General features: G+C 43.3%; 1 protein-coding gene and 1 pseudogene across 1 annotated transcript in view; one reads left to right on the top strand and one right to left on the bottom strand.

The window, feature by feature from the left end:
- Positions 1-26264, bottom strand: part of Syn3 (synapsin III) — a 501244-nt gene that overhangs the window by 441111 nt on the left and 33869 nt on the right. Inside the window, exon 2 of the mRNA XM_055627972.1 lies at positions 15959-16423. Within this exon, the coding sequence (XP_055483947.1) occupies positions 15959-16269 (311 nt within the window). The 5' untranslated portion in view covers positions 16270-16423. The remainder of the gene's footprint in view (positions 1-15958; positions 16424-26264) is intronic.
- Positions 10478-11026, top strand: LOC129691783 (eukaryotic translation initiation factor 1-like; annotated as a pseudogene).

Raw genomic sequence — 26264 nt, 5'->3', positions numbered from 1 at the left:
TCTTTCTTTCTTTCTTTCTTTCTTTCTTTCTTTCTTTCTTTCTTTCTTTCTTTCTTCTTTCCTTCCTTCCTTCTTTCTTTTTTTTATTTTTTTAATGAGTTACAGTTTATTAACTTTGTATCCCAGCTGTATCCTGAACCCTCATTCTCTTTCTTTCTTTCACATTGATGTTTTTCAATAAAAGTGTGTAGCTACCCTCACACAACAAGAATTTAATCACATATCCTCAACAAAAGAATCAGCACATTCCATCCCACTTCCAGTATTTGTGGGGCCGGGAGAAAAACAGCAAATGAGCTATGAGGTGTATAACTAATATTTAAAGTTGGTAAGTATTCTAATTTCAATTCTATTGCTGTGAAGTCATACCAAAAGCAACTTACAGATGAAAGGGTTTTTGTTGTTGTTATTATTTCTTTCTTGCTTATAATTCCAGGTTACAGCACAACATTTTGGGGAAGTCAAGGCATGAATTCAAGATTTCACAGCATGTCCACAGACAAGAGTAAAAAAAGATAAACTCAAAAAAAAAAAAAAAGAAGAAGAAGAAGATAAACCCATCCTTGCCTGCTTTAGTAGGGATGGTTCCTCCTACAATTGGCTAGGTTTTCCCAGTCAACAATGAGAACAATCATCTACAAACATATCCACAGGGCAACCTGATCTAGCAATTCCTGAGCTGATGTTCTTAGGCAATTCTACATTGTGGCAAGAAGGCACTTAAAACTAATTACCAAAATAAGTTAAGTTAGCAAATGTCTAATTAAAGTATCTGCTTTCCTTCTTTGAAGGACTCATGAGTTTTACCCAGACTATGGAAGCAAGGCAATAGCCAGCTCTTTGTCTAGATCCCATCTTCCCTAGTGTCCCAGTTACTCTCCAGTCTGCCCTATACCTCCACAGATTCTGGTATTTTTCTCCTAAGACTTGATTTCCCATTAACCCCAAGAGGGAATGGGGCAGGGCCATTCCCCACATCCTGGTAGAGTTGTCATTCAAAGTCTCATAACTTTTCCAGATGTCCCATAGTTTCAGATTTTCAGGGTTCAGCCCAGAACCCCAGGTTCCTTCCTACTGGGGAACCTGCCACCAGATGGCCAACTTTATCCACACCTTGTTTTACAGCTGCTTCCATGGACAAACACACACACACACACACACACACACACACACACACACACACACCTCCTGTGATGTTTCAATATGTCCTCTGCTTTTATGCTTCTGGTCTTTTGCACAGACTCACACCTCTGTTTTGCCAGACCATCTCTTTCTCACCTTCCAGAGTTCTCATAGGTGATACCTGCTCTTTTGTTCTTCTTAGCAGCAACCTCATCTGGCTGGGCTGGGTGCTACTCCTGAGTCCCTGAGTACTCTCAACCCTTATGGTCCCACTCTGTCCCCTGACTTCAAACATCCAGTCTGTGAGCTCCTAGAAACCAGAAGCTGTATCTCAGCAGCCACTGCATGTGGCAGCAAAGTGTGACTGGGCACAGGACTATGTTTCCCACATGTTTGTTAGCCGGGTAAAGGAATGTCTCTTGCTTGTTTCCAATCCCTTTCTTGTGATCCTTTATTGCCACTTACTGGCAAATCATTGTAATAACTCCCAAATCTATACCTTTTATGATATGGGTCATTGTGTAGATAACCAATCTATAGGACTGACAGTTAGCCATGGACTTGATTCTAACCTGGAACCCAGACACTCTGCATTACATGCCATCAAAGCGTCTCTGTCCTCGAAGAGGCCTTGCCTTCCTAGGAGTCTTTGGAATGTTCACTGCTGGGGCTTGCAGGCGGTCTCAGGCTGAGGTGAGGGTCAGGCAGTCTTGTCCTCCTGTCTGGCTGGGAGTCAGAAGTCTGTCTCCTCATGGGCCACACAGACTGCTGCCCCCTTGAGGGCAGTGGGGTAGGGCAGGAGTGAAAGGGTGGGCTCATTTAGGCTGGAGCTGCCTCAGAACAGCTCCATCTGGCAAGAGGGAAGGCGAGGGATGGCCTAGAATTCTAGATTCTTTCGGGGTGGAACCTAACTGCCTCTGCTACTGACTGACTATCAGGCAAAAACAGATAGATCCACAGTGCCCAATGACTTTGTCTTCCACCAACAGCCTGATCCCAGTGCCCTAATATGTCCATCTTATAGCTCCTTGAATAACTCAGCCACTCAACCAAGTCCATGGTCCTGTCCTAAGAAGGGGGTGGGAACCCTAGATTCCAGGAGGCTTCTGTCTCTGTAGGTGGCATTTTATGTTACTGCCACATTAAAGGCACCAGGAAGGAGAATATTATAAACTAGTGTTGCCTGGGGTGGGAAATCCCTAGTTTGGGGCCCCAGATGTGGTGTGTGAGAGAGATTTATGAAGAGTGAACACTGCATTATTTTTCTGTTGTAGCCAGGGAATAAGCACAGACGTGATCTACCTTGAAGTCAGAGCTGGACTCCCTGACAGAATCCTGACAGACCCATCTGCCTCTGGAGCCAGTGAGGCTAGGCCAAAACATCTCTTACTTAAACCCAGAACTTGAGAATTCTGCTAGCCCTGCTAGCCAGCTGGGATCCTCCTCCCACCTCCCTGAGTCCTGGAAAGCAGGCAGGGGCATCATGGCCACTCATTTAATAGAGTCCTAAGGGTTTAAACTCTGGTTCTCAGGCTTGTGCAGCAACTGCTTTACCCAGTGAGCCATGTCCATGGCCCCTGGAAGCCTTCTTTGCAAGATTCAACCTACAATGATGGACCATCTGCTCTGTGTACAATCTGCAGGCTCCAAATAGTCAATCATGAAGACCACACAGAGCTCACTGCATCCTCGGAAGGAGTGACACACAGATGGATGGATGGATGATGACCACAAGCACATCAGCACAGAGATCCAGCTCTGTCCACAGAAGGGCCACTCAGGCCAGCCTTGGGTGGGAAGCAGGATGTGTGTGTGTGTGTGTGTGTGTGTGTGTGTGTTTCTGATGAGGTGGCCTAGCTAACCCATCAGTTCATCAGCTCATCCAATATTTAGTACCTATTCCTTGCCAGGGACTAAGACTTCAAAGAGGAGAGAGAGGGAGAGAGAGAGAGAGAGAGAGAGAGAGAGAGAGAGAGAGAGAGAGAAAGAGAGACCAGCAAGGGCAAACACATTGGGCAAGCACTGGGGGCACTATGGGGAATGACAAATCTTCCTGAAGCACATACCCTTAAGTGTGAAAGAAAATTGAACAATAGGCACATAGATACGGAGGACCTGGTTGGGTGGAGCAGGATTTCTGATACTTGCCTTAGATATTTTGGAGCCACCGTGCCTCCTCCTCTGAAAACTGAGGATTTGAAGGATCAATTCTAAAGGTGTTGAGAGAGTTTACATTAGGACTCAGCTGCAGAGGCATCTGGGAGGCGGCCAAGAATGCACCAGTGAGTTGCTCACCAGTGGACTACTGATGAGAGGTGGATGAGTGAGCCTTCAGTTTGCTAGGAGAAGATGTAGAAGAGACTTCTGGCATCCAAGTTCTGTCTAGCTCTGCCATTTATATCCTGATGCTACCTCATGCAAACGCTTACCACCATACTCCCAGTTTTGTTATTGGTTAAAAAAAAAAAATAGGAGAAAATTCACTGTATAAGGTAAGGATTCCTGAACAATACTCCTGGCACACAGCAGGTATTTTGCTAACATTCAGCTCTTCTCTTCTGTTTTTCTGCATGAAGGCTGTGAAGATTTATATTAACTCTCCATTCATTATAGAGCTTACTCATTCATCTACCTAACTCATTCACCCATACATCCACTCACCCGACTACTTATTCATTTATCCATTCATCCCTCCATCTTCCATCTCTTCTCTACTTTGTGCATCATGTTGGTCTTTGCAATTGCACTGAATGAAACATTCCATCCAAGCAGAAAGGCTTTTATGTCATACTGGAAGACAGTTCCTGAAGAAGACAGAGATCTAAGAGTTACCCTAACACCTCTATCCTTTATCACAAGTTCCTAACTGGTAGATCTTATGGAGTTCATAGCCCCATTTTGAAGGATGAATTGTAACTTTTTACTTTTGTGTGTGACAGAGGGTATGGTGTATGTTAACGTGAGTATAAGTATGTTCAGGTGTATGCATACATGTGGAAGCCAGAGAGACTGGACATCCTTCTCTATCACTCTATATCTGCCCCTGAGACAATTTCTTTCTGAGCCTAGAGCTAGACTGGCAACTAAGAAGCCCCAGTAATCCTCCTTTTTCTGTGTTCCTTAAACTCTGGGCTTACGTGTGTGTGTGTGTGTGTGTGTGTGTGTGTGTGCGCGCACGCGCGCCTATGCTGTGCCTTTTATGTTGATACTGAGAATCTAAACTCATATGTCCATGCTTGTTCAGCAAGCTCTCTTAGTCACTACATCTGTGCAAGGGGGCCTTCATCTAGTATATGCATGGTCCTTGGTTGGTACTACAGTCTCCACAAGCCCTTGTGGGCCCTGGTTAGTCTGCTCTGTTGGCCTTCTTGTGGGGCTCCTTTCACTTCCAGGTCCTTCTATCCATCCCACCACTTTCCACAAACAGACACAGAGACTCACAGCCCAACACTGGGCAAAACATATGGACCCTTTATTACTTTCACAAGTGAGTAGCCAAACCAAACTTGGGATTTTTCCCTTCTCACCACCCACTTTATCTCTGCCAGCTAATTCTACTTATACTGAGCTGTACATGGGGCTGGCATGCTCTGTTATCAAGTTGAATTTCATCTCCATCTTTCATTGCTCCTCCAGTGGTCTTATTTCTATTCATTTAAGCCATGTGTCACAAGCCCTCTATCTTGGTAGCTTCTAAGCTTGGTTTCTCCATTGTTAAAAAGAAGGTTTCTGGGCATACAGAGTCCACTGTGGCACATGACAGGTCCTCTTGGTCTGACCTGGATCCATGAAATCCTTGTCTAGTGCCTTCTCCATTTGTATTTGCCTGTGTTCTGACAGAACCAAGCCTCCCTCCTACACACAAGGGAGTGTAGGAGGTTTGTCCCAAACTGTTCCCAAGAGATAAGGAGTAGACTAAGTCAGGTTTAATTTTACCAAGAATTTGTTTTTAAGTACAAGGTAAACAAGAGTTAATGTATGCATACACACATCTCTGGAGGGGCCTCACAGGCTGACTTTTTCTAGAACTCCAATCATTATACGTTCTTTTCCTACTAAGAATTTCACCATATATATCCAATAAAGCCTCATTTTACTTATGTTGACCAAAGTTATTTCTCTTCTTTACAAAGATCTTGACCTTACACAACAAATTTAGGGTGGTAGCTGGAAATGGTCATTTTAATGGAAACACTCATGCAGAGACATGGTCTTCACCCATCCCCATGGTTGTATATCTAAGGAAACAGAGGCTCTTAGAGGAAAGTGCCCTTTACCTTTGAGATCTAGTAATTTAGTCAAGGTCTCTAAAGAAACAGAAAATAGAAAGAGATTTAGGAAAACATTTCTCCATATTCTCTTCTGTTCAAGACATTATCCCTGGACTTTCCAGCAGGGTTCCAAGGGTGAAGCTCTGCCCGCAAGATTCAACAACAGCAGTGTGGTGGTAGCAATCTTTTTATTTCCCCTTCCTCCCTCTCTACTCATAGGAGCTGGGTAGGAAGCTACAGAGACACCAATCCTTGGATTGGAAAGAATGAAGACCTCACGGAGAAGGGTCAGCTCTTGAAAAATCCCTCAAGTCAAAGGGCTAGGAGCTTGGGTACCACACAAGGCCCTCACTGTGTGCACACATTGTGTCCCTGATAAAAGGGGCCAGGCCTGGGAAAACTGAGCTGTCTCCAGGCAACAGAGCTGGTTGATGGGGAATGTCCAGGCCCCTCCCCTCTCCTTGGACACCAGGGCAGGGAGAAATACAGGGAGAGAGGGGCAGAGGGGCAGGGCCAATGTCCAGCATTGAAGCTTCCCAGATGGAGTCAAGGTGGAATGGTGGAGTTAGTAAGTAAAGCAAGGAGGAGGTGACACCCCTTTTATGATGCCCCCCTCTCCTCATTTCGCCAGAACCCCTTACAGTTCTCCACATACAAGAAGTTGCCTTATGTGGTAGAGAGACTTGTGGTGGTGACAGGCATGAGTTGTTCCCCGGAGCTGAGGTCTTCAGCAATGTTCAGCCTCTCCATTTACTCCACTTACTCCAGGGCCAGCTGGTTGACTTCGAGCTCTCACTGTATCTCAGAGAGTGACTGCCAGTCTGCCAGGGCTTATACACCCCTCTTCTAGGGCTTCTGGAAGCTGGCCCTCTAGCACAACCAGCTGAACTGAGCTGGTTCATGCCAAACGGCTTCTTTCCCTTGGGCTCCCAGGGCTATTATATTCACAAGCAATTAGTAACTGTAATTAATTGTCAATAACAGTTAACACCCCAGGGTCTAGTATATGAGGCTGAGCCATGTACCAATCTCACCCATGCCATTATCTTTAACCTTCAAGATTACCCTTTAGGAAAGCTAGTCCATACTCCTGCCTTATAGAGGAGGAATGTGAGGCTGACATGTTGGACTTGACAGAAGTCTCATAACCAAGAAGTAGAGTAGGGGCCAGATCCTACACATTGAGGAGTCTAGCTGGAGACTGACCTCTGGGCTTATCTCCCTCCCTACTGGTGATGGTAGAGAAAGCTGTGCTCTGAGAATGGGGTCAGTCAGGAGACCTGTTTTGGCTCCTCACCCAGCAAGCAAGGCAAAGCTAGCTAGCTTCTTGCTGGTCACACTTTTGTAAAGCAAAGCTGTTTCACATTTTACCTTCTTCACTGAGAGAAAAATACTGGACACTCAGTGAAATTTGAATGTCAAATAATAGCAAATACATTTTTAGTATACGTCTATCTCATGTTTAACTGTCTATACTCATTCATTAAGTATTAACTTGATAACCTGTCGATCTGACACCCTACTTTGATTGTAATCTTTATTGACAATTTGATGGGAATTAGAATCACCATGGAAACATACCTCTGGGTGACACCATCCCATGGGCTGAATTCTCAGATGGACTAAAAAGAAGAAAGTCATCCGAGCACCAGCATTCATCTCTTTTTGTTTCCTGGTGGCCAACACAATATGAGTATCTGTCTCACAACCCGCTGCCATACTTTTCCCACCATGATGGTACCCTTAAAGTATTAGCCTAGATAAACTCTTCTTCCCATAAGTTACAACTGGTCAGGTATCTGGTCATACAAATGAGCAAACTCACTAGCAGGCCTTCCCATAGGCCACTGCTGGAGATGACAACTCTAAGATCACACCTTTCCCTACTCCCATCCGATGGTGGCAAAGATGGAAGCAGAATATCCTGGTTACCATGGGACCAACTGGGACCACTGCAAGTCCTCAGAGAGATATTCCAAGGCGTCTTTTTGTCCTTGTCCAAACAGCCAGTAATGGTCTGACCTCTCAGTAGAAGGCCTGAGCCTTTCTGTTGCTATCTAGGAAGCAGCAAGGAGCCTTCAGGAACCTTCCTGAATTCCAGAGTACCCAAGGCACCCTCAAGCATGAACTTTTCTATAGAAGAAACAGAAGCTCTTCAGTGTCTTCAATTATTAAATTATTATTAAATTCCCATCTCACTGATCTTATGACGTACTAGGCACTGTGCTCAAAACTCCAGTTGTAGTTAAATAGGGGAGACAGAAACAGTTGCAAGACGGAACTTATAGTAGAAGCATAAGACTGAGACTCAGGAAAGAAATTGCATGTGCTGAAAAATTCATATGAAAAAGATGAGAGAAGTACTAAGGGCTTTATTATATCCCTGAGGCCAATAAGGTAGGGACAGAGATAGTGTAGTCACCCAGTTTACACACATAACAAAAATGGGCTCACAAGCAAGCTAGCCAAGACACAGAGATGGATAAGAATAAAATGTGGCCCATAATTCTGAGCTACTACCTATCAGACCTAAATTATTTAGAAGCTGCCCTGTTTTCTATTTATTTCTCTTAGAAAAACATGTCTTACATGTGTTCCTGCCCTGTTTTCTATTTATTTCTCTTAGAAAAACATGTCTTACATGTGTTCCTGGAAGTGACAATCAAAGCAGGTAATAGAAAGAAAAAATCCCTGTCTGAGCTCCCTTGGTACTTTAAAGAGAGGAAAAAATGGTTCGCTCTGTCAGTCTGAGATCATACGTGTCTGCATGCTTACAAGAACTCCCTTTCCTCCTGGAATCTCTACACTCAGCTGCTCAAAGGGCTCTGACAGGGGTGAGGCTGCCTGGCTGGGTTAGAGCACTTTTCTCCTGGGTGAGGTCACCAGTCCTCTGCACTTGGCCAATGAGGTGTAAATGGAGTTCTGCCACCATTCTCTGGGTATGTGTGTATGTACAGGTGGTGCCAGTGCCTACTCATATGCAGGACCTTGGCTTCAGGTGCAGCTGGAAGAATAGCAAGAACACAGTGACACCCAGGCTTGTTCTCAAATGCCCTCACTGGATCTCAAGAAGCCAGTAACATCTACTTTGGTTTAGGGTACAGAGCCTCAAGCTTTCTTATTTATAAAACAGCAATAGCATTAGAACCCAGACAGTAATTAGAAGGGCTAAATTAGAGAATGGATGGAAACCACTTAGCACCATGCCTGGCATGAGATTAGGAGATTGTTGGTATTCAATTGATACAATCACCTGGGAGGTATGCCTCCAGGCATGCATGTGGGAATTACCTTAATTATATTAATTGATGTGAGAAGACCCATCTTAATTTCCTAGGTAGGGGACCCTGGATTGTTTAAATGGAGAGAACAAGGTATCCAGTATAGCAACATATTCTCTCTTCCCAACTATGGGTTCTATGTAACCACATACCTCAATTTCCTGTCCCTGGGAATCCCCCACTATGATGGAACCCAAATTGGAGCCATGAGACACAACAAACCATCTTTTTCTTAAATTACTTTTGTCAGAGTATTTTATCCTGTACATGAATTGGACCAATGAGGACATAGTCCAGTCCTCAGAGTTCCCTGTTGATTCCTGTATGTCTTTGCTCTTCTGCTCCATCTACACTACTCAGCCTCTCCTTCATTCCCAGCATGGGAGGGTTAATAGGAAGGCAACTTCTATTCTCCTCCCAGCTCAGACTCTCTTATTTGGTTTCCTTGAGGAGGTATGGGGATCTTCTGCTGCTTCCTCACCTGGAAACAGCCCCTGGTAGGTCCACTGGGAAGGGCTGGTGTGCAATGCTGTGTACTGATAGTGTGTATGATTTCTGTGTAACTGTTTCCACCAGAGCTAATGTGACTTTCTGTTAGGTTGAGTGTGAGGTGAGAGCCAAAGGGATTTAAGCATGCTACCAAGGTAAGGTCATTTCTAAATGTCACACTCACACCTTGTCATTACCAATTATTTCCCAAATCATTTGTTTAGTCATTACACTGCCTCTGTCATCTGTCAGCTCTAGGCATAGAAACACAATGACACCATTTAGGAGTGGGTGGGTCACAGGTGGTGGAGAAGACACAGATGCCCATCTCATTCTTTTTCAACCTATAAGTGCACCAGGCACTCATCCAGGGTTACCATTAACTGTACCTTGCCAGGAAAAGGAGGTATGACAGCCTCCAGGCTTCATGGATAGTAGATAAGGATCATTTCAAATGCGGGACACACATTCTTTTTGCCTTGAACTAACAAAATAAACAAGGAAGTGGAAGAATAAGCAGACAGTAAGACAGGTCATTGTTAGATGAAACTGCAGACAATCTGAGAACAAGGTCACAGTTAACTGAGAGGATAGAGGATCACTGAGGACAAAGGCTTATCTGCATCTATCTTCTCCAGTGCTCCTCTTCTCACTCTTGATCCCCATCTGGAGAACCTGGAAGCAGGATGATACATCCTACTCCACCTGATTATGGTCTGTGTAATTGTTAAAAGACAGAATGATTTTATTTTGAAATTTAAACCCAGGGATCTGGGTGGTGTGCCCCTTACTTTTGTACATATACAGGTGGTATACATATAAGGGATATTCATGTGTAGGCACCTGTGCCAGAGGTCAACCTCAGGGGTTGCTCCTTAGTTTCTGCCCACCTTATTTTTGAGACAAGGCACCTGGAACTTGAAAGTAGGCTAGAATGGGAGTAACCACTGAGCTCTAGGGATTCCCCTGCCTCCAACTCCCCAGTTCTGGATTATAAGTGTATGCCACTACATCTAGCCTTTGATGTGGGTTCTGAGGATTGAACTGAGGGCCTCACACTTGAACAACAGGCACTTTAACAACTGAGCTATCAATCTTCCAGCTCGCTTTGTAGACCAGGCTGGCCTCAAACACACAGTGATCTACCTGCCTCTGCCTCCCTGAGTGCTGGGATTACAGGCACACACCAGGGAGCCCAGCTTTAAAAAGAATCTTAAGGCCCCAGTCACTGAGCAGTCGCCTAGGACTCAGCTGCCTCCCCCTCGAGCCCCCTCGCTTCCCGACGCTCCGTCCTCCCCCCCCCCCCCCCCCCGCCCGCCTTCTCCCGCAGCTGCCTTCAGCAGGCCGTTTCCACGGAGGAAAAGGAATCGTATGGTATGTCCGCTATCCAGAACCTCCACTCTTTCGCCCCCTTTGCTTCCTGCTGGCACTGAGGATTATATCCATATAAGAATTCAACAGAGAAACGACAGGAAGACCCTTACTACTGTCCAAGGGATCGCTGAAGATTACGATAAAAATAAACTAGTGAAGGCCTTTAAGAAGAAATATGCCTGCAATATTGAGCATCCAGAATATAGAGAAGTAATTCAGCTACAGGGTGACTAGCGCAAGAACATATGCCAGTTCCTGATAGAGATTGGACTGGCTAAGGACAATCAGCTGAAGGTTCATGGGTTTTAAGTGCTTGTGGATCTGAAGCTTAAGTGAGGATTTCCTTGCAATGAGTAGAATTTCCCTTCTGTCCCTTGTCACAAGTTTAAAAACCTCACAGCTTGTATAATGCAACCATTTGGGGTCTGCTTTTAACTTGGACTAGTGTAACTCCTTCATGCAATAAACTGAAAAGAGCCATGCAAAAAAAAAAAAAAAAAAAGAATCTTAAACATTTACTTTTCGGTGACTCTAGCATACTGATAAAGACCATGGTTTTATACATATGGGGAATTAGAACTGTGACTCCTTACACTGTGTGTTTAGCACCACTACTAAGGTAAGGTACTTGTAAGTTCATAATGTCAACCTGATCAGAGAGGGATGGGGACAATGACATACACTGGACTGAGTGTCCATTAAGCTCTAGACAATATAAAGATGAGTCAGCAACTTAAGGCAGACTCAATTATAAGCCTCTGTGATACGTGTCACAAGCTTACAGTGAAATATGTGCTAAATCACTCTAGGGCAGCCAGCATTGTGATAATATGTTCATGTCAAAGGCAGTCCCCCAGAAGAGGTAACATGTTCTCAAGCTCCGAAGAATGAACAGAAATGGTCCAGGTAAACACAATGGGGCAGGGTGTTCTGGGGAATGGGGAACAGAGGGTGCTAGGGTGAGGTGTGCTTGGGAACCAATTGTTTGCAAAGCAGGACATAGTGATGGAGCCAAGCCCAGAAGGGGGTGGGGCAAATGCTTATGACTTTAAACTTGAAGTGTAAGCTGGTGATGCACCATCCAAGGGTGGAATTGATTTGTTTCCAGAGAGGATATGATGATGTTACGCTGGAAGCTAACCAGGAGACAGGTCAAGACAAGAAGCTGGAAGCCAGGGACACTGCTCAAAATTCTAGGCAAGAAGGCCAATGCAGGAGCAGCAGGCTGAAGAAAACTGAGCTTGAAACTTTCTCTTGTAGTTCCCAAGACTGACTGCTTTGTCCCACCCCAGAGGACAGGCCTGCCACTGAGTCAGAACTCCAGTACGGTGGTCAGCAACTCTCTAGAGACCCTTTCCATGGCTAGGCTCACCTCCTTAAGCTGCATCTTAAAAGTGTTCAGCCATGAATCCTTGCAGCAAAGGTGGCTTTGGGATACCAGTTGCTCCTCAGAAAATGCAAACACTATAAACCTGATCAAAATCAAAAGCCTATGGCTGAGACAGCCTCAAAAGGAGAACATTTTACCACTGTTTCTCTCAAGGGACCAACTGTTAAACTGTTAAACTGCCTTTTCAATATTTATATTTATCACCTCCTGCCTGGGGCAGAAAAGGTCTGCTCTCCTCCCCTCCATAGGATGCTGGTTAATGCAAAGATTAATATCTGATCCAAATGCTGAGAATAAGTTATTGATGTGCATTCATCCCTAATCTATATCATTCCCCATGTCAAGGACTGAGAATATCGCAGAAGAGGGAGAAAAAAAAAATTAAGAGTGGGAGGGTGGTGAGGAGTGTCATGAAACACTGCCATCCAGATAGGATGTTGTCACTGTAACCATGAACCCACAGCAGGTTTGGATACTTGCATAAGGTTGGACCAACATACATCCTATCATAGAGTGAGGAGGAGCCCACAAGACCCCGTTTTTCCTGAGGAGCTGACACTGTTAATGGTTGCTGTAAGAGAATATGTTATTTTTTTTTAAGAGACTAGATGTGAAGAAAATTAAAAAAATAAATAAATAAAATAAATGCAAGGTCCTTTCCCCAGAGCTCTGAATGGGCCCACATTTTTCAATAATTTGCCAGCTGGTCTCTTAGAAGAGGCATGGGTACCCACAACACCCTCTGCTTGCAAGGAAACCTCATGAGACGGATTGGTCCTGGAGCAGAAGAGAAAGAGCTTGCTGGGCTAAGTCTGAGAAGGATCAGGAAGGGGACAGCACTGTTCCTCTGGGGCTGGGGGGTGGGGCCACTCTCAGCCCAGACAGTCCAAGCCCCTCTCATTATCATCTCAGAAGGAAAGGAAAGGCCAGTGGGAGCAGGATTCTTGCCTTTTCACAACTTCCTTCCCTCAGGAGACCTTCAAACAAACAACGGAAGGGTAGCTGGGAAGAAGCCCAACCTGGTGGCAGGCACCAGGATACACTGGACCATAGGGCTAGCCTGCCATCTGCTGGCTACTTTTGGTAGCTATGGACAGGCACTTTTTGAGACTTCTACAGGAAGGATTGAGAATCTTCTGGTGTCTGTAGGCTATTAGTTCTGGAAACAGTCTCCCTGTAAAGCCAAGGCTGGCCTTGAACTCACATTCCTCCCAAACTCAGACTCTCAAGTGCAAGGATTACAGGTGTGCATCACCACAACCAGCAAGATTGATTCCAAGGTACCCAGGGAACATTAATCTAGAGACAACTGGGAATGCCACTAAGATGCTGAAAGGTTAAAGTTCATGAAGATTCAAGAATGGAGTTCAAATGGGAAGCACATGAGCCAGTGGCAGGAAGTTTCTCAGTAACAAACATTCAGAGAATTTGGAGCCAACTCCCAGGTGAGACCATGAGCCTCAGTTTCTTTTTCTCCACCAAAGGGCAAGAAGAATGCCAGAAAGTAAACACTGTTGTTCTGGAAAGCCAATTAAAGTGTGAGTAAGTGATAGATGTTTCAACACATTGAGAAACTACTCAGGCCAAAATTGTATTTCCACCCCCATGTTCAAGGGAGCAATGCCTAAGATTTATACACTATTCATCCCTGTGGATTAAGGTGATTGATGACTGGAGACAAAATTCAAATGCTATTGGTTGGGAACCAGCCTTAATCACTGTGCCTTGTCACAACACCACAGGTTCTATGGGCAGACACAGAACCATAGGCTCTGAGTCAGCCACGAAAGGACTAAGCAGGAAGAAATGACCAACAGTAAACCCTGTGGCACAATGGGATGAACCCTGTCCTTCCTGCACATATACTTGATAGGAAGACACAAACCAAGAATGCCTGGAAGGTACTGCTGTCATGATTAATATTATTCAGAGAGGGCCACAGTCCCCTACAATACTATGCATATGTATTTAAATAACACTTAGTAACTGTCAGATACTTTTATATCAATTTACATGTTTCCTACTTCCATAAAGCCCCTTTAGGAGGTAGATACTGCATTTAGGCACAGCAAGTTACAAGAGCTGCACAGCTACGAGGGAGTTGGGGGGGGAATAGGGTAGGAACTCGACCTCACTGTTACCACACCACAGCCTCTGTTATTAGACTTCACTTCCAAACCACTTTCTTGACAGATAGCTGAGGAAGAGGTAAGAGAGCTAGCAAAGAATAAGGTCAAATGTCTGGTTAGTGCTGGGGAGATGGCTCCATGAATAAAGCATTTGACTTGCAAGCATGGGGACTGGAATTCAGATCACTGAACCCACATCAAAGCCTGGCAGGCATGGTGGCCACCTATAACCCCAGCCATGGAGAGGCAGAGACGGAATCCTGGTAGCACAGGGGGTGGGTGGATGGAGCTGGTTAGCTCATCTAGCAAGAGTTGGTAAGCTCTGGGTTCACTGAGAGATCTTGCCTCTAAATAAAGGGTAGACTGGTTCAGAAAGACACTTGTCATCCACTTCTGGCCTGCACAAAAAGAGCGATTTGTTGATGCACCCACAAAGGAGCACACACATACATACATTTATACACAACACTCACAGATATACTCTTAAAAATAAGCTGGATTAACTAGAAACTAAGATTATAAATATAGTGCAGTCAGCAGATTACTGTGGCTAAAGGTTTGCCCCTGCATGAGGGCCTAGAAACTAAAGCTCCAAAACCGTCAAGCCTCAAGTACAGAACCCCAGGGCAAGCTTTACAGCAGCATACAGCAGACACAAGCAAGCCTGCAAGACAAAAGTCTCGGAGAAAATAGAACACAACTCAGACTAGATCAGACAGGGAAACCTTCTAGGCCACCCTGCTTAAAATGAGGTCATTTCTAATTTGGGTGTGAGGACCTGTAATTGGGAGGCAGAGGCAGGAAGCAATCCCATGACTTTGAATTTAGAACTGGACTTCATAGTAAGTTGTAGGTATAGAGCAACAACAGTAAAGAGGTTACTTCTCATCAGAAAGGTGAGGCCTGCTGTCTAAATCAGCTGAACATATTTTAACATTGCTGAACATTAGGAATACCTCTTGAATAAATGAGCCACTTTGACTCCAAAGTAGGGCTTGGTCACTCCCAACATGAGTTCACCTCCTGGGGGATGCTGGGTGCCCACCATGTGCCAGTCTTTGGAGATTTGGAGATACTCACATATGCCATTGCCCCACCAACACTGTGCATGGGTCCACCATCAGAACCACTCTGCTTCACACAGGTTTAGTTCTGCTCTGAATACAGGGCTTCAGCGTTTCCACATTTGGGCTGATGTCCTTAACTGTAAATTCCATCTTCCAATGGGACTTACAGTTTTGTCACCTCCCAGGATCACAAAGTTGGGGAATAAACTTATTCCCCAGAGGCAGCCCTACAGGAGCACCTCATCTAACCCGACAGCAGCTTTTTTTACTATTGCAGTGGGTGTATTGGCCTCTGCTTTCTAAACTTACTGTCTGGAAGAGGGTGTCAGAGGTCAAGCTCATGGGAGAGGTGGGATGTAGAGTGGTAATCTGTTCCCAAGAGTTTAGAATAGGAGTCATGAGCCTTTAGTGATTCTCGTACTTTCCTAACAGCCTCCTGTTAGGAAAGGTAACCTGGGAAACACTGTGTGTTATATTTCAGACTTAAGAACTCTGCTTGTTCAGAAAGGTCATATGGTTTCCCTGCTGTGTCTCTAGATCACTTGCAGCAGGCAGGTCCTATATCAGAAACTTTTAGATGTTTACAGCATATACATGGAACTTTCCAGACTTGGGGCCTCTATTTATTTCAGTGCTGTTAGCTGTAGAGTTTTCAGATGACTCTGTCAGTGTAAGATTTCTAGAAAACAAGGCATACAGCCTCTCTTTGGTGAACCTCTACTGCTCCCAGCTAGCCTCAGAAGCCACTTAAGCCTCCTGTAGCCCTTACTTTTTTATTCTTTCCTCCCAAGAGGTGACATAGCCCCATTTAGGCTCCATCCCTGAAGATACTTACCAGTCTGTGTGGGCATCATCGATCACTAATAAGATCCTGGGTTTCTGAACCATGGGTGTGACAGGAGTTGGTGGTTCCATCAGCCCTGAGGGCGCTTGTGGTGTCTGTTTCATGGCACTGGAGAAGGAGCTGAACAGGCTGGATCCTGGAGAAGAGAAGGAGGCAGCCAGGGGCTGGGGATGCCTCCTCTCTGTGGCTGGGGATGCTGGGGAGCTACTGGAGGTCTCTGGGCGCTGCAGGTCTGACATATAACCATTGGGTAGGTTGGCCACAAAGCTGCTGTCAGACAGACGCCTCCGGAGGAAGTTCATGGCTGTGATAGGTGGGAAAATCTCTGTCCACACAAAAGCAACTAGATAAGGCTCGAAGTACAGGTTGCCAGCTGCTAGGGAGTGAGAGGCGTGGGGTCAGAGGAGCCCAGGTGTTCTGCACCACCAGAAGTGGGCCTCATAGGATTCTGTTTACCTATTGAAAACAAGCCAGCAAGCACATTAGTAGAACCAACCTCCTCCCCTTTAAAAGCAAACAGTTAAAGCACAATTCCAGCTGGTGGCTTTGCGATCTGGAACACACTTTTAGGGACTAATTTGGCAATATGCCTTAAAAGCATACAACGTCCACTTTCAGGAATTCTACACTAAAAAAAAAAAAAATCTAACAGGTAAAAATTTTACACATAAATAGATTTATTACAGTCTTATTGACACTGGTAAAATAATGGGAAACACCTAGTATTCAGCCACAGCCACTCAGTGAATCATTTCTGTCCATTCAAAAAGGGTTCAGATGAAGCATCTTTAATAACAGAACTAAGTTTCAAGTTGTAATATTAAATACATCAATATATTGTATCAATGTATTAATACATTAATACATCAATGTATCTTTTTATACAATGTATCAATGCATGGATGTACATGAATTGATACATTGTAAACATCCATGTATTGAACTCAAGTAAATCAAACACATGGGGTTGCACATGCCAGCAACCCACCTACACTGGAGGCAGAGAATGGTACTTATCATTAGTTCAAAGTCTGTCTGAGCTATAGTGAGCCCAAGGACAGCTTGACTAACTTAGCAAGAATCTGTTCTAAAATTAAATGGAAAATAAAATATATAAACAAAATTTTAAATGGCTTGGGACATAGCTCTGTGAAAGAGTAAACTCTTGAATTGAAAAAGTAAAGACTCATAATACAAAATTACATGCACAGAATCACTACTGTCACATAAAAATAACACATTTTAGAAATCACAGATAAATCACAACAGTGGATTTGTTCTGGTAACACACATTATTTGACCTTTTAAAATTTTTATTTGTATTTTCTAACATTTCTTGAAAGCGCCCCTTTCCCCCCCCCCTCCCCGTGAGTTCATGTGTGGAAGATCTGATCCCTAGTGAGAAGAGAGTTTTAGACTAGGCCTGTGGGTGTTATTGAAATTGGGTCAGTATTGGTGATGGAACCCCAGGGAGTAGAACTCTTCTTATGACAGATTCCCTCTGCACCTAGTAAGAGCACAAGTAAAGGGTGGCCATCTGCACCTGGAAGGTGGCCATCTGCACCTGGAAGGTGTTCCTCTCCAGACCCACCATGTCATACCCTCCTGTCAGCCTTTCAGATTGTGAGGGAAGAAATTCTGCTGTTTAAGTCATATAGTCTGTGGCATTTCGTTATGGTAACCGAAACAGACGTGACACACACACACAGTTTCCTAAACAGAGTAAGCAATAAGCATTTTGGTTTTTTTTAAATTACATTTGTTTATTGCTGGATTGTGTGTGTGTGTGTGTGTGTGTATGTATGTATGTGTGTGTACGCACACTCCTGTGGAAGCCAGAGAACAGCTGATAGGTATAAGTTCTCTCCTTCCACGCTGTGGGGCTATAGACTGAACTCAGGTATTCAAGCTTGGCAGCAGGTTCCTTTACTGGCTGAGCTTCAGCTATCTCACCAACCGAAGAATGAATTTTTAAGACTTTGTATTTATTATTTATACAGTATTCTGCCTGTACGTGAGCCAGCAGGCCAGAAGAGGGCACCAGATCTCATTGTAGATGGTTATGCGCTACCATGTGTTTGCTGGAAATTGAACTCAGGACCTTAGGAAGAACAGCCAGTGCTCTTAACCTTTTAGCCATCTCTCCAGCCCAAACAATTTTTAAAACCTCATTAGTTATTTGAGATGGAGAACAATGACTACTTAAGCCATGGAACTGAACTATATGTTTTTGCTATATTTTTATATTTTATTGTTGTTGTAGAGGAATTTTAATCCAGCAACTTGGCTGCTCCAGTAAGTGATCACATGTAAATACCGTCTAGATTTATATGATCCTGCTAGAATAAAGATAAGCTGTTAGTACACACCTTTAATCCCAAACAATGAAAGTAAGATTAGTTTATAGAAGGAAGCAGACATGTTTGAAAGTGATGTCTAATTGAGGGACAAAGCGATGAATCAGAAATGAGAAGAGGATGAGTCAGAGATAGGATATGCTAATTTCTCATGAGAACAGCACAGGAAAGAGAGGCTTCTTGAGAGCAGTGCAGGGAGAAGAGCAGGAGGAGTAGAGTGTAGTATGAGTAGTGTGTGGCAGTTTTATGGGGACAGTTTTAGAGACAGGTTGCAGAAAGAATAGGCCAGAGAATGAGAAGGAACCAGAAGATTAAAAAAGATTGCCAAAATTAGTCTGAAGCCAGGCAGAGCAATTCAGTCAGAAGCCAGTTTGAATCAGTCAGCTTGGAGAAGACTTTGGGCCAGAATAGCTGAGTCAAGCCAGGCAGCTAGAATTCAGAAAGAGCTAGAAAGGATGAGTTTATTCAGCAGTAAGTCTCAAAGGCTGAAACATTCTAGGCCTAGGTTAGCAGATGAAGGATAGAAGATGACGTCTTCAATTTTTGAGTTTGCAGAAGATAAGATCATATGGAGACTAGAAGCTTTCAGGCCGAGGCCTAGGAATAGCGAGAACAGAGAAAAAATACTCTGGGCTCTTCCCAGGCTGTGTATTCGTACAGCTTGGTTAACAGTTCTCATCTTATCCCCACATCTGAAGAAATAAAAACATTTTCATCTGGCCCTCAACTTTTACATGTTGTCAGTTTCACTTAGGGTAAAATCCAGAAAGTCTTTACAGTACAGTTCTTTGAATTTTGTTAAATGGTAAAGTAGGGTAAGGTTGATTTTTTTTCTATGACCTCAGAAAGTTTCCCTGCATCCCTTTCTTGTCAATCCACACCTCCCAAGGCACTAAAGCATGTGGCTGTGCCTGGATTTTTACTTTGGTGTTAGAGAACGAAACTCTAGTCCTCATGCTCATATGGCAATAACCTTATTGCAAAGCTACCTCGGTAGCCATGAGACTTACTTTATGGTTCAATATGATCTAACTTGATGATGTCCTATTGTATTTAACAAATATATATGTATATATATTCATATATATACATGACTATATATACACATATATACATATATACATATATATGTATATTCATATACATACATATATATTCATATATACATGAATATTCATACATACACACACACTTTCTATTCTTTTGAGTCAGTGTCTCTCTCCCTACAGTGTCTTACAGGGAGGCCTATTGAAGAGTGGTTCCCTGATCAACACTGTGAAAAGCAAGAATGAAGAACAGAATTGGCCTGAGGGAGGAGTGGGAATGTAGTACAGTTTCAGCAAAGCCTTGGCTGGGACTCTTGAGAAGAACTGAACTATCTCCTGATTTCCCCTCTCCTCCCCTTTGTTTCACTTGGGCGGATGTGTGGTGCTCCATTCCATTCCTCAGTGTATGTGCGTTTTGTTTCTTTCAAGCAACATCACGTTTTAATTTATTGATTTTAAATCAATAACTTTTAATATTAAAAATTTCATTTAAATATTTGTCCAAAATTTATAAGTATCATCTGTGAATGGCCTAATCCCAACAAGCTACTGGTCCTATTGGAACTAACTACCTCCCTTTTTAAATTAGTGGGTGAAAATGTTTGTGAAATAGTTGAGCTGAAGAAACTGTGCTGTTATTTAACAGTCTCTTTTGGGGGGAACTCTGGTCAACCTCATAGTGGTAGGAATTCAAATATTACAACCAGACTTACCTCCTACAAACATATCTATCTGCTGAAAAGCCTGTTTTATTTTATTTTTTTATTTTGAGACAAAGCTTCACTAAGTAGCCTGAGCTAACCTTCGACTCTTAAACACCTAACCTCAGCTTTCCAAGTAGCTGTGTTTACAGGTGTGTTCCTAGAGGCATTCTCCTTATAAACTTCTAGTGAACTCCAACAATGGTCAGGGTTTCTCCTGTAACCCTTACCACTATGGCCCAGAAAGACTTTGATCTGGCAAAGACAAGATGGCAACGCTAGTAAAGAACTCGGAGTGGCGTTGCATAGTAATGCGTCTTCAGACAGAACAGCTGCGAAGTCCTATCTAAGGAAGTGACCTTTTTCATAACATTATTCTTAGCTGGCAGAATATGTTATTTTTTTATATATGTTTACACTGTGGGATGATTAAACCGTGTAAACAAATAAAACTATCATATGTACTTATCATTTTTGGGTGGTAAGAACATTTAAAATCCCCTTTGGCAATTTGAAAATATGAGATATGCTATTGTTTAATATTTAATATTCATTGTCCTTACAACGGACAACTGGAGCTTATTCTTTCCAGTTGCAACTTTGATCAATGTCTCCATCCACACCTTCCTTCTACCTCTAGTAGCCACAACAGGATATTAGACCTACGGCCATGTAGTCTGTGTCCTTCTGTACCCTGCTTACTTGCTTTAACATACTGTCTTCAGGTTTATCTCTTTTGAAAGCAACAGGATTTTCCTCTTTTTAATGGTCTAATAGTACTTCATTATCACCAATACCACATCATCTGAAAATGAAAGTATGTTGTTGCACATCTTAGTCAATGTGAATAATGCTGAAATGACCATGAGAGTGCCACTATCTCTAGCTCATTGCCACAGTGATTTCACTTTCTTTAGATATGCACCCAGACATGAGACTGGTGGATCAATGGTAAATCCATTCCCCATTTTCTGAGGAACCCCAATACTGTTCTCCATAATAACTATATTAATTGACATTCCCATCTACAGTCCTTGATGGCTCTATCTTCATAATTTTTAGATTATATGTATGTGCATGTCATAATGTGTTTGTGGATGCCAAATCACTTGCAGAAATCAGTTCTGTGGGTTCCAGGTATCAAACTAAGTCATCAAACTAAGTGGCAAGCACCTTTAACCACCGAGCCATGTTGCTGGCCTCAGCACTGTCTTTCATATTACTTATAATAATCATTTTATCACATGTGAGTTGTCTCATTGTGCCCATTTGCATCTTACTGATGATGAGCATTGCCTTAATATATCTTTGGTCATCTGATGTCTTCTTTGAGAAATGGCTATTCAGATGCTTTATATATTTTTAAAATAGGATTTTTGTTTTATTGTTGTTGAATTGAGACCTTATATATTTTTGGACACTAGCCTCTTATCAGAGAGATATTTATAAATCATTCCTCCAATCCCTAAGCATTCTCTCACTCTATTAATTTTTTTCAATCTGATATAACCCAATTTGTTCATTCCGACTAACATGTTCCCAGATATCATCACTAAAGCAAAATTCATTACTTTATCTTTGTTTTTCTAATTTTTTACTTACACTGATTCATCCATCTTGAGTTGGTTTTTATATATGGTATGAAACAAGATTCAATTTCATTTTTCTGCCTGACTGTAGTCATTTCCACAGTAATTTTTCTGAAGAAACTATGTCTTCTCTGTTGTGTGTTCTTAGAACCTTGACTGAAAATGCTCAGCTTTATTTCAGGGCTCTCAGCTCTACTCTAGATTAATGTGTCTGTTTCTTGAGTGTTACTATACTTTATAAACACTTGTTTATATTATGCATATGAGTGTTTTGCCTGCATGTATATATGTGCACTGTATGTGTGCCTGGTGCCCACAGAGACCAGAAGGAACTAGATCACAGTAACTGTAGTTATAGATGGTTGTGAGCCACCATGTGGGTCCTGGGAACTAAATCCAGAACCTCTGGAAGAGCAGCCAGTGCTTTAAACTTCTGAGCAAACTCTTGAGTGTTATACCTTTTAAATTACTGTTGTTTAATAATAGATTTTAGTGTCAGGTAAAAGGCAATGCCTTCTTGTTTCTTTTTCTTTTTTTGCTCAAGATTTCTCTGTTTATTTAAGATCTTTTGTGGTTTGGCACAATTTCATTTTTGGTCACTGAGATTTTCATAGGAGTTGTGTTGAATTTGTAGATTGCTTTGGGTGGTATGGGCATTTGGACAACACTGATACTTCCAATCCATGAATTCCAATCCATGAATAAGATACTTTACCATTTATTTGTATCATTTACATTATTTCTGTTAATGTTTATTTTTTGGTTTTGTCATCCATAATCTTTTACTTCTTTGGTTAAATTTATTGTTGACTATTTTTGATGTTATTGTCAAGTAATTTTATTTTCATCTATTTCATCATTGGTGTTAAAGAAATTCTGCTAATTCTCTGTATTTTACATCTTGTGGCTTCATTAAGTTTTAAAATCAATTCTTTTGGGTGACTGAGACACTTAAACATTCTCTATAATGGAGATCATGTTACCATAAAAAGAGAGGCAATCCCCTTTGTATGATCATGGGTCTTTAAGATGAAACATGAAGAACAAGTGTGTATGTGCATATGCCCTGAGGTAGGAAAGAAAAGAAGACCCATTCTGCTGGGGAGAAAAAAAATATAATTTCACAAGAAAATATTTAGAGGGATAGAGACAAATTAGATACCACACCAAGAAAGACATATTGAAAATAATTTTGCCTCTAATACAATGGTGACAGTTTTCTGTAGAAAGGTTATGGTGAAGAGAGTCACAATTGAGTCTTCTTGGCTGTTGTGTGGGACACAGACTGTATAAGATTTATGACTGTTCTCCTTTCCCCAGGGTTTCATGTTTTTTTCTTCTCTTTTCTTTCTTCTTTTGTGTCTTTTTAGCCACATGATATTATTAACCACAGTTCAAAGACTGTATATTTGAAAGTTCCAGAAACATGCTAGTCATGTGTTCTAAACTGTTCATTGTTCAACATGGTAAAAATCTCACACTGTACTCTTCTACCTCACCCAAAACAATGAGCATCTCTTTGTCCAGTGAATACACATTGTACATGCTACCTGCCCACTAGTCACATAAACCCCATCTTGGTCACCAAAATTAGACTATCACAATATAACAGTTCTTGTGTTTAAGTGACCAGTATTTTATTTAATGGCTGCAAAATGCAAGAGCAGTGACGCTGCCACATACTTGCCACTAGAGGGTAGAAGAGGCCATATTAGATTGGAAAAAAAGAAATTTAAAGCATTTTCGATGGCAGCCTCACAAGGGTATTTTTCAGAGGCTGAGGTAAGAGTAAGGAGAATACTGAGAAGGATGACAGCAGGTTGACATGGTCATAGAGCTTGAAAAGGGATGGTCATGGGGTCACAGACTTTGTATTAAAGTGGGAAGAACTTCGTAGAGTGGAACCGCCATCTCAAATAGCCCAGAGAAGAAAGCAGATACCTACGCTCAGATGTCTCAGAGAACCTCAGTTCATTTCCTTTTTCATCCTCCAGTAGGCTTATACACCTGGGTTCCCACTTCTGGGATCCATTTACTCTTAGGCCAGAAATATCATCTATTGGCTTCTCCTTTCCCTATAAAGGTGTCAGATGCCCATCCACTTTATCCTGTCCATCCTCCTATTTGGTCTAAAAGATCTAACAGACCGACTCCAATGGTGGTTCTTACCCAGAACAAGGCCCCTCTCAAACACATTAATTAAAGACCGAATAGTCTCAACACTCTCGTGTTACTTTGAGGCCTCCGTAACCCCATTTCTGAAAAAGAAACTCCATCTTAAGAGTAAATGACCTGAGCATAAGATCCAGTTTCAAAAAGGAGAAAAACCCACAAAAATGTGCTTCGACCACCCAACTCTGGTAATATTTAACTGTCACCCCTAGCAATGGCTAATCAGTGCACACCTGGAGTTTACCCAGGTGTTCTTTACAATAGGTTGAGTAAAACAATTATGGCCGGTTGTGGTGGCACACACCGGTAGGATTTGCTGAAGGAGGCAGAGGCAGGAGGATCACGAGTTCCAGGCCAGCCTGGGCTACACAGTTTTAGCGCGGGGCAAGATGGCGGCGCCGGGAGGACTCTCATTCTGAGGAGCAGCAGCACAGCAGGATTGGCACAGTGACCAGCAATCAGAACTCGCGGCCATAAAACACAAATGGTTGTGTTTCTCAGGTGAGAGGATACCCCACAGTTGGGGATTCAATCAGCTTTAACTCACCCGGCTAAACCGTGGAAGAGATACCGGTTCCGCCAGGCACTTAGTCGCCAGCCCAGAGTTACCCGCCAGCGCAATCTGGTCACGGTCCCAGACTGAACTGTGGGCCCACAACACCATAGACTGGATTTCCCAGTCGAGAGATAACCCCACGGAGCAGGAAACAATTGGGACCGACCCCAGGTTACCCAGACATCCCCTGGAAAAGACTCGGGTTCCTCGGGTGCCCCAGGAGCCAGCCCGGACCCAGAGCCGAGACAAAGGCGCCTGCACAGAGCCCTGCCTGCGCGCGTGATTCGCCGCCTCAGATAGAACTGTGGGCACCAGGGCACCAGACTGCGAGTCTCTGGCAGGAGGAAACCCCCAGCAGAGGGGGTCAGCAGCACTAACACTTAGGACACCCAGCACCAAAACACTTCCTGGACTCACGCAGACTCTACTGCAGGCAGGAGCGCTGTGCTCTGCCGCCATTATTGAGTTCCCCTGGGGCACTGGGAGACACAGCTGCATCCTCGGACCTGCAGGAGCTGGAGAGCCATTACAGCAGCCCTCAGATACTGTGCCAGGGATCGGCCAGTTGTCCCTGGCTGGACTGCCAAAACTGTGGGAATCCCTGATCCTTCAGGGGAGCGGCACCCACAGCATCTGGACCAGAGCGGTGCCTACAGCCGCCATCCCAGACAGAAACACACAGCTTCTGGTCCAGAGTGAGGCACCCAGCCTCCAGACCAGAGCAGTGCCCCCAGGCGCCAACTCAACCTAAGTGCACATTCTCCAGGTCCAGAGCAGAGCAATCAGCCTTTGGCCCAGAGACTTGCTGAGTGCACCTCCCACTTTCTCAGACAGAACTGTGCGCCCCAGGATAACAGACTGAGTTTCCCTGTTGGGAGAAAACCCCACAGCTAGGGAATCAGCAGTCTCTTCAAGAGGACTGTACATGGAAATTTAGTGAGCAGCAGCACACTAAATTTGTAAGAAGAAACCCAGCAGTGGGGCAGCTGTCTTGAGAAATTTTATGGGTAAGAGGAGATACACCCCTGCCTAACATAGACCACAGCTACTACTCAGGGCTATAAACCTGAGGTGAGCAGTGGCAACTCCAGAGAAACACTGGCCATACAGTGACCATAACCAAAAAGCAGAGAAGGACTCCTTCAGGAAAAATCATCTTCCGGCCAAGGGGATACTCCCTACCTCAGGACTCCAGGAAGCACAGAAACTAACAGCCAAAACCTAAATCAGCCCAATGGATAGAGGTCAGCGTAAAGGCTCAACCAACAAAAGACAGAGCAATATGGCATCTCCAGAACCCAGCCATCCAGGGGCGAACAGCCCTGAACAATGCAGCATAATAGAAAATCAAGAAGATGACCTTACATCTATGTTGATGAAGAGAATAATAGAGGAAACAGATAAAATACGTAAAGAATTAGAGGAAGATAAAACCAAACAGATCATGGCTATCCGTAAAGAAATGGAGGAAGATAAAGACAAGCAAATTAGGGCCATCCGTGAAGAAATACGGGAAGATGCAGCCAAACAGCTTGTGGCCTTCAGAGAAGAAATAATTAAATCACTGAAAGAAATAAAAGAGACAGAGTTGAAGGAACTAAAAGAAAAAGAGGAAAATACAAGCAGACAGGTGAAGGAAGTAAAGAAAACAACTCAAGACCTGAAAATAGAACTAGAAAAATTAAAGAAAACACAAATGGAGGAAATAATGGAGAGGAAGAATTTAGGGAAGAAAACAGGAACTACAGAGGTAAGCATAACCAACAGAATACAAGAAATGGAAGAAAGAATCTCAGGTGTAGAAGATACAATGGAAGATGTATCTGTCAAAGAAAATGTTAAATCCAAAAAATTCCTGACACAGACCGTCCAAGAA

The sequence above is a fragment of the Psammomys obesus genome, unplaced genomic scaffold, assembly GCF_907164565.1.
Source record: "Psammomys obesus unplaced genomic scaffold, mPsaObe1.curated_primary_1811, whole genome shotgun sequence".
NCBI lineage: Eukaryota > Metazoa > Chordata > Mammalia > Rodentia > Muridae > Psammomys > Psammomys obesus.
Note: the sequence above shows the minus strand (reverse complement) of the source record. Positions and strands in the feature narration are given on the sequence as shown.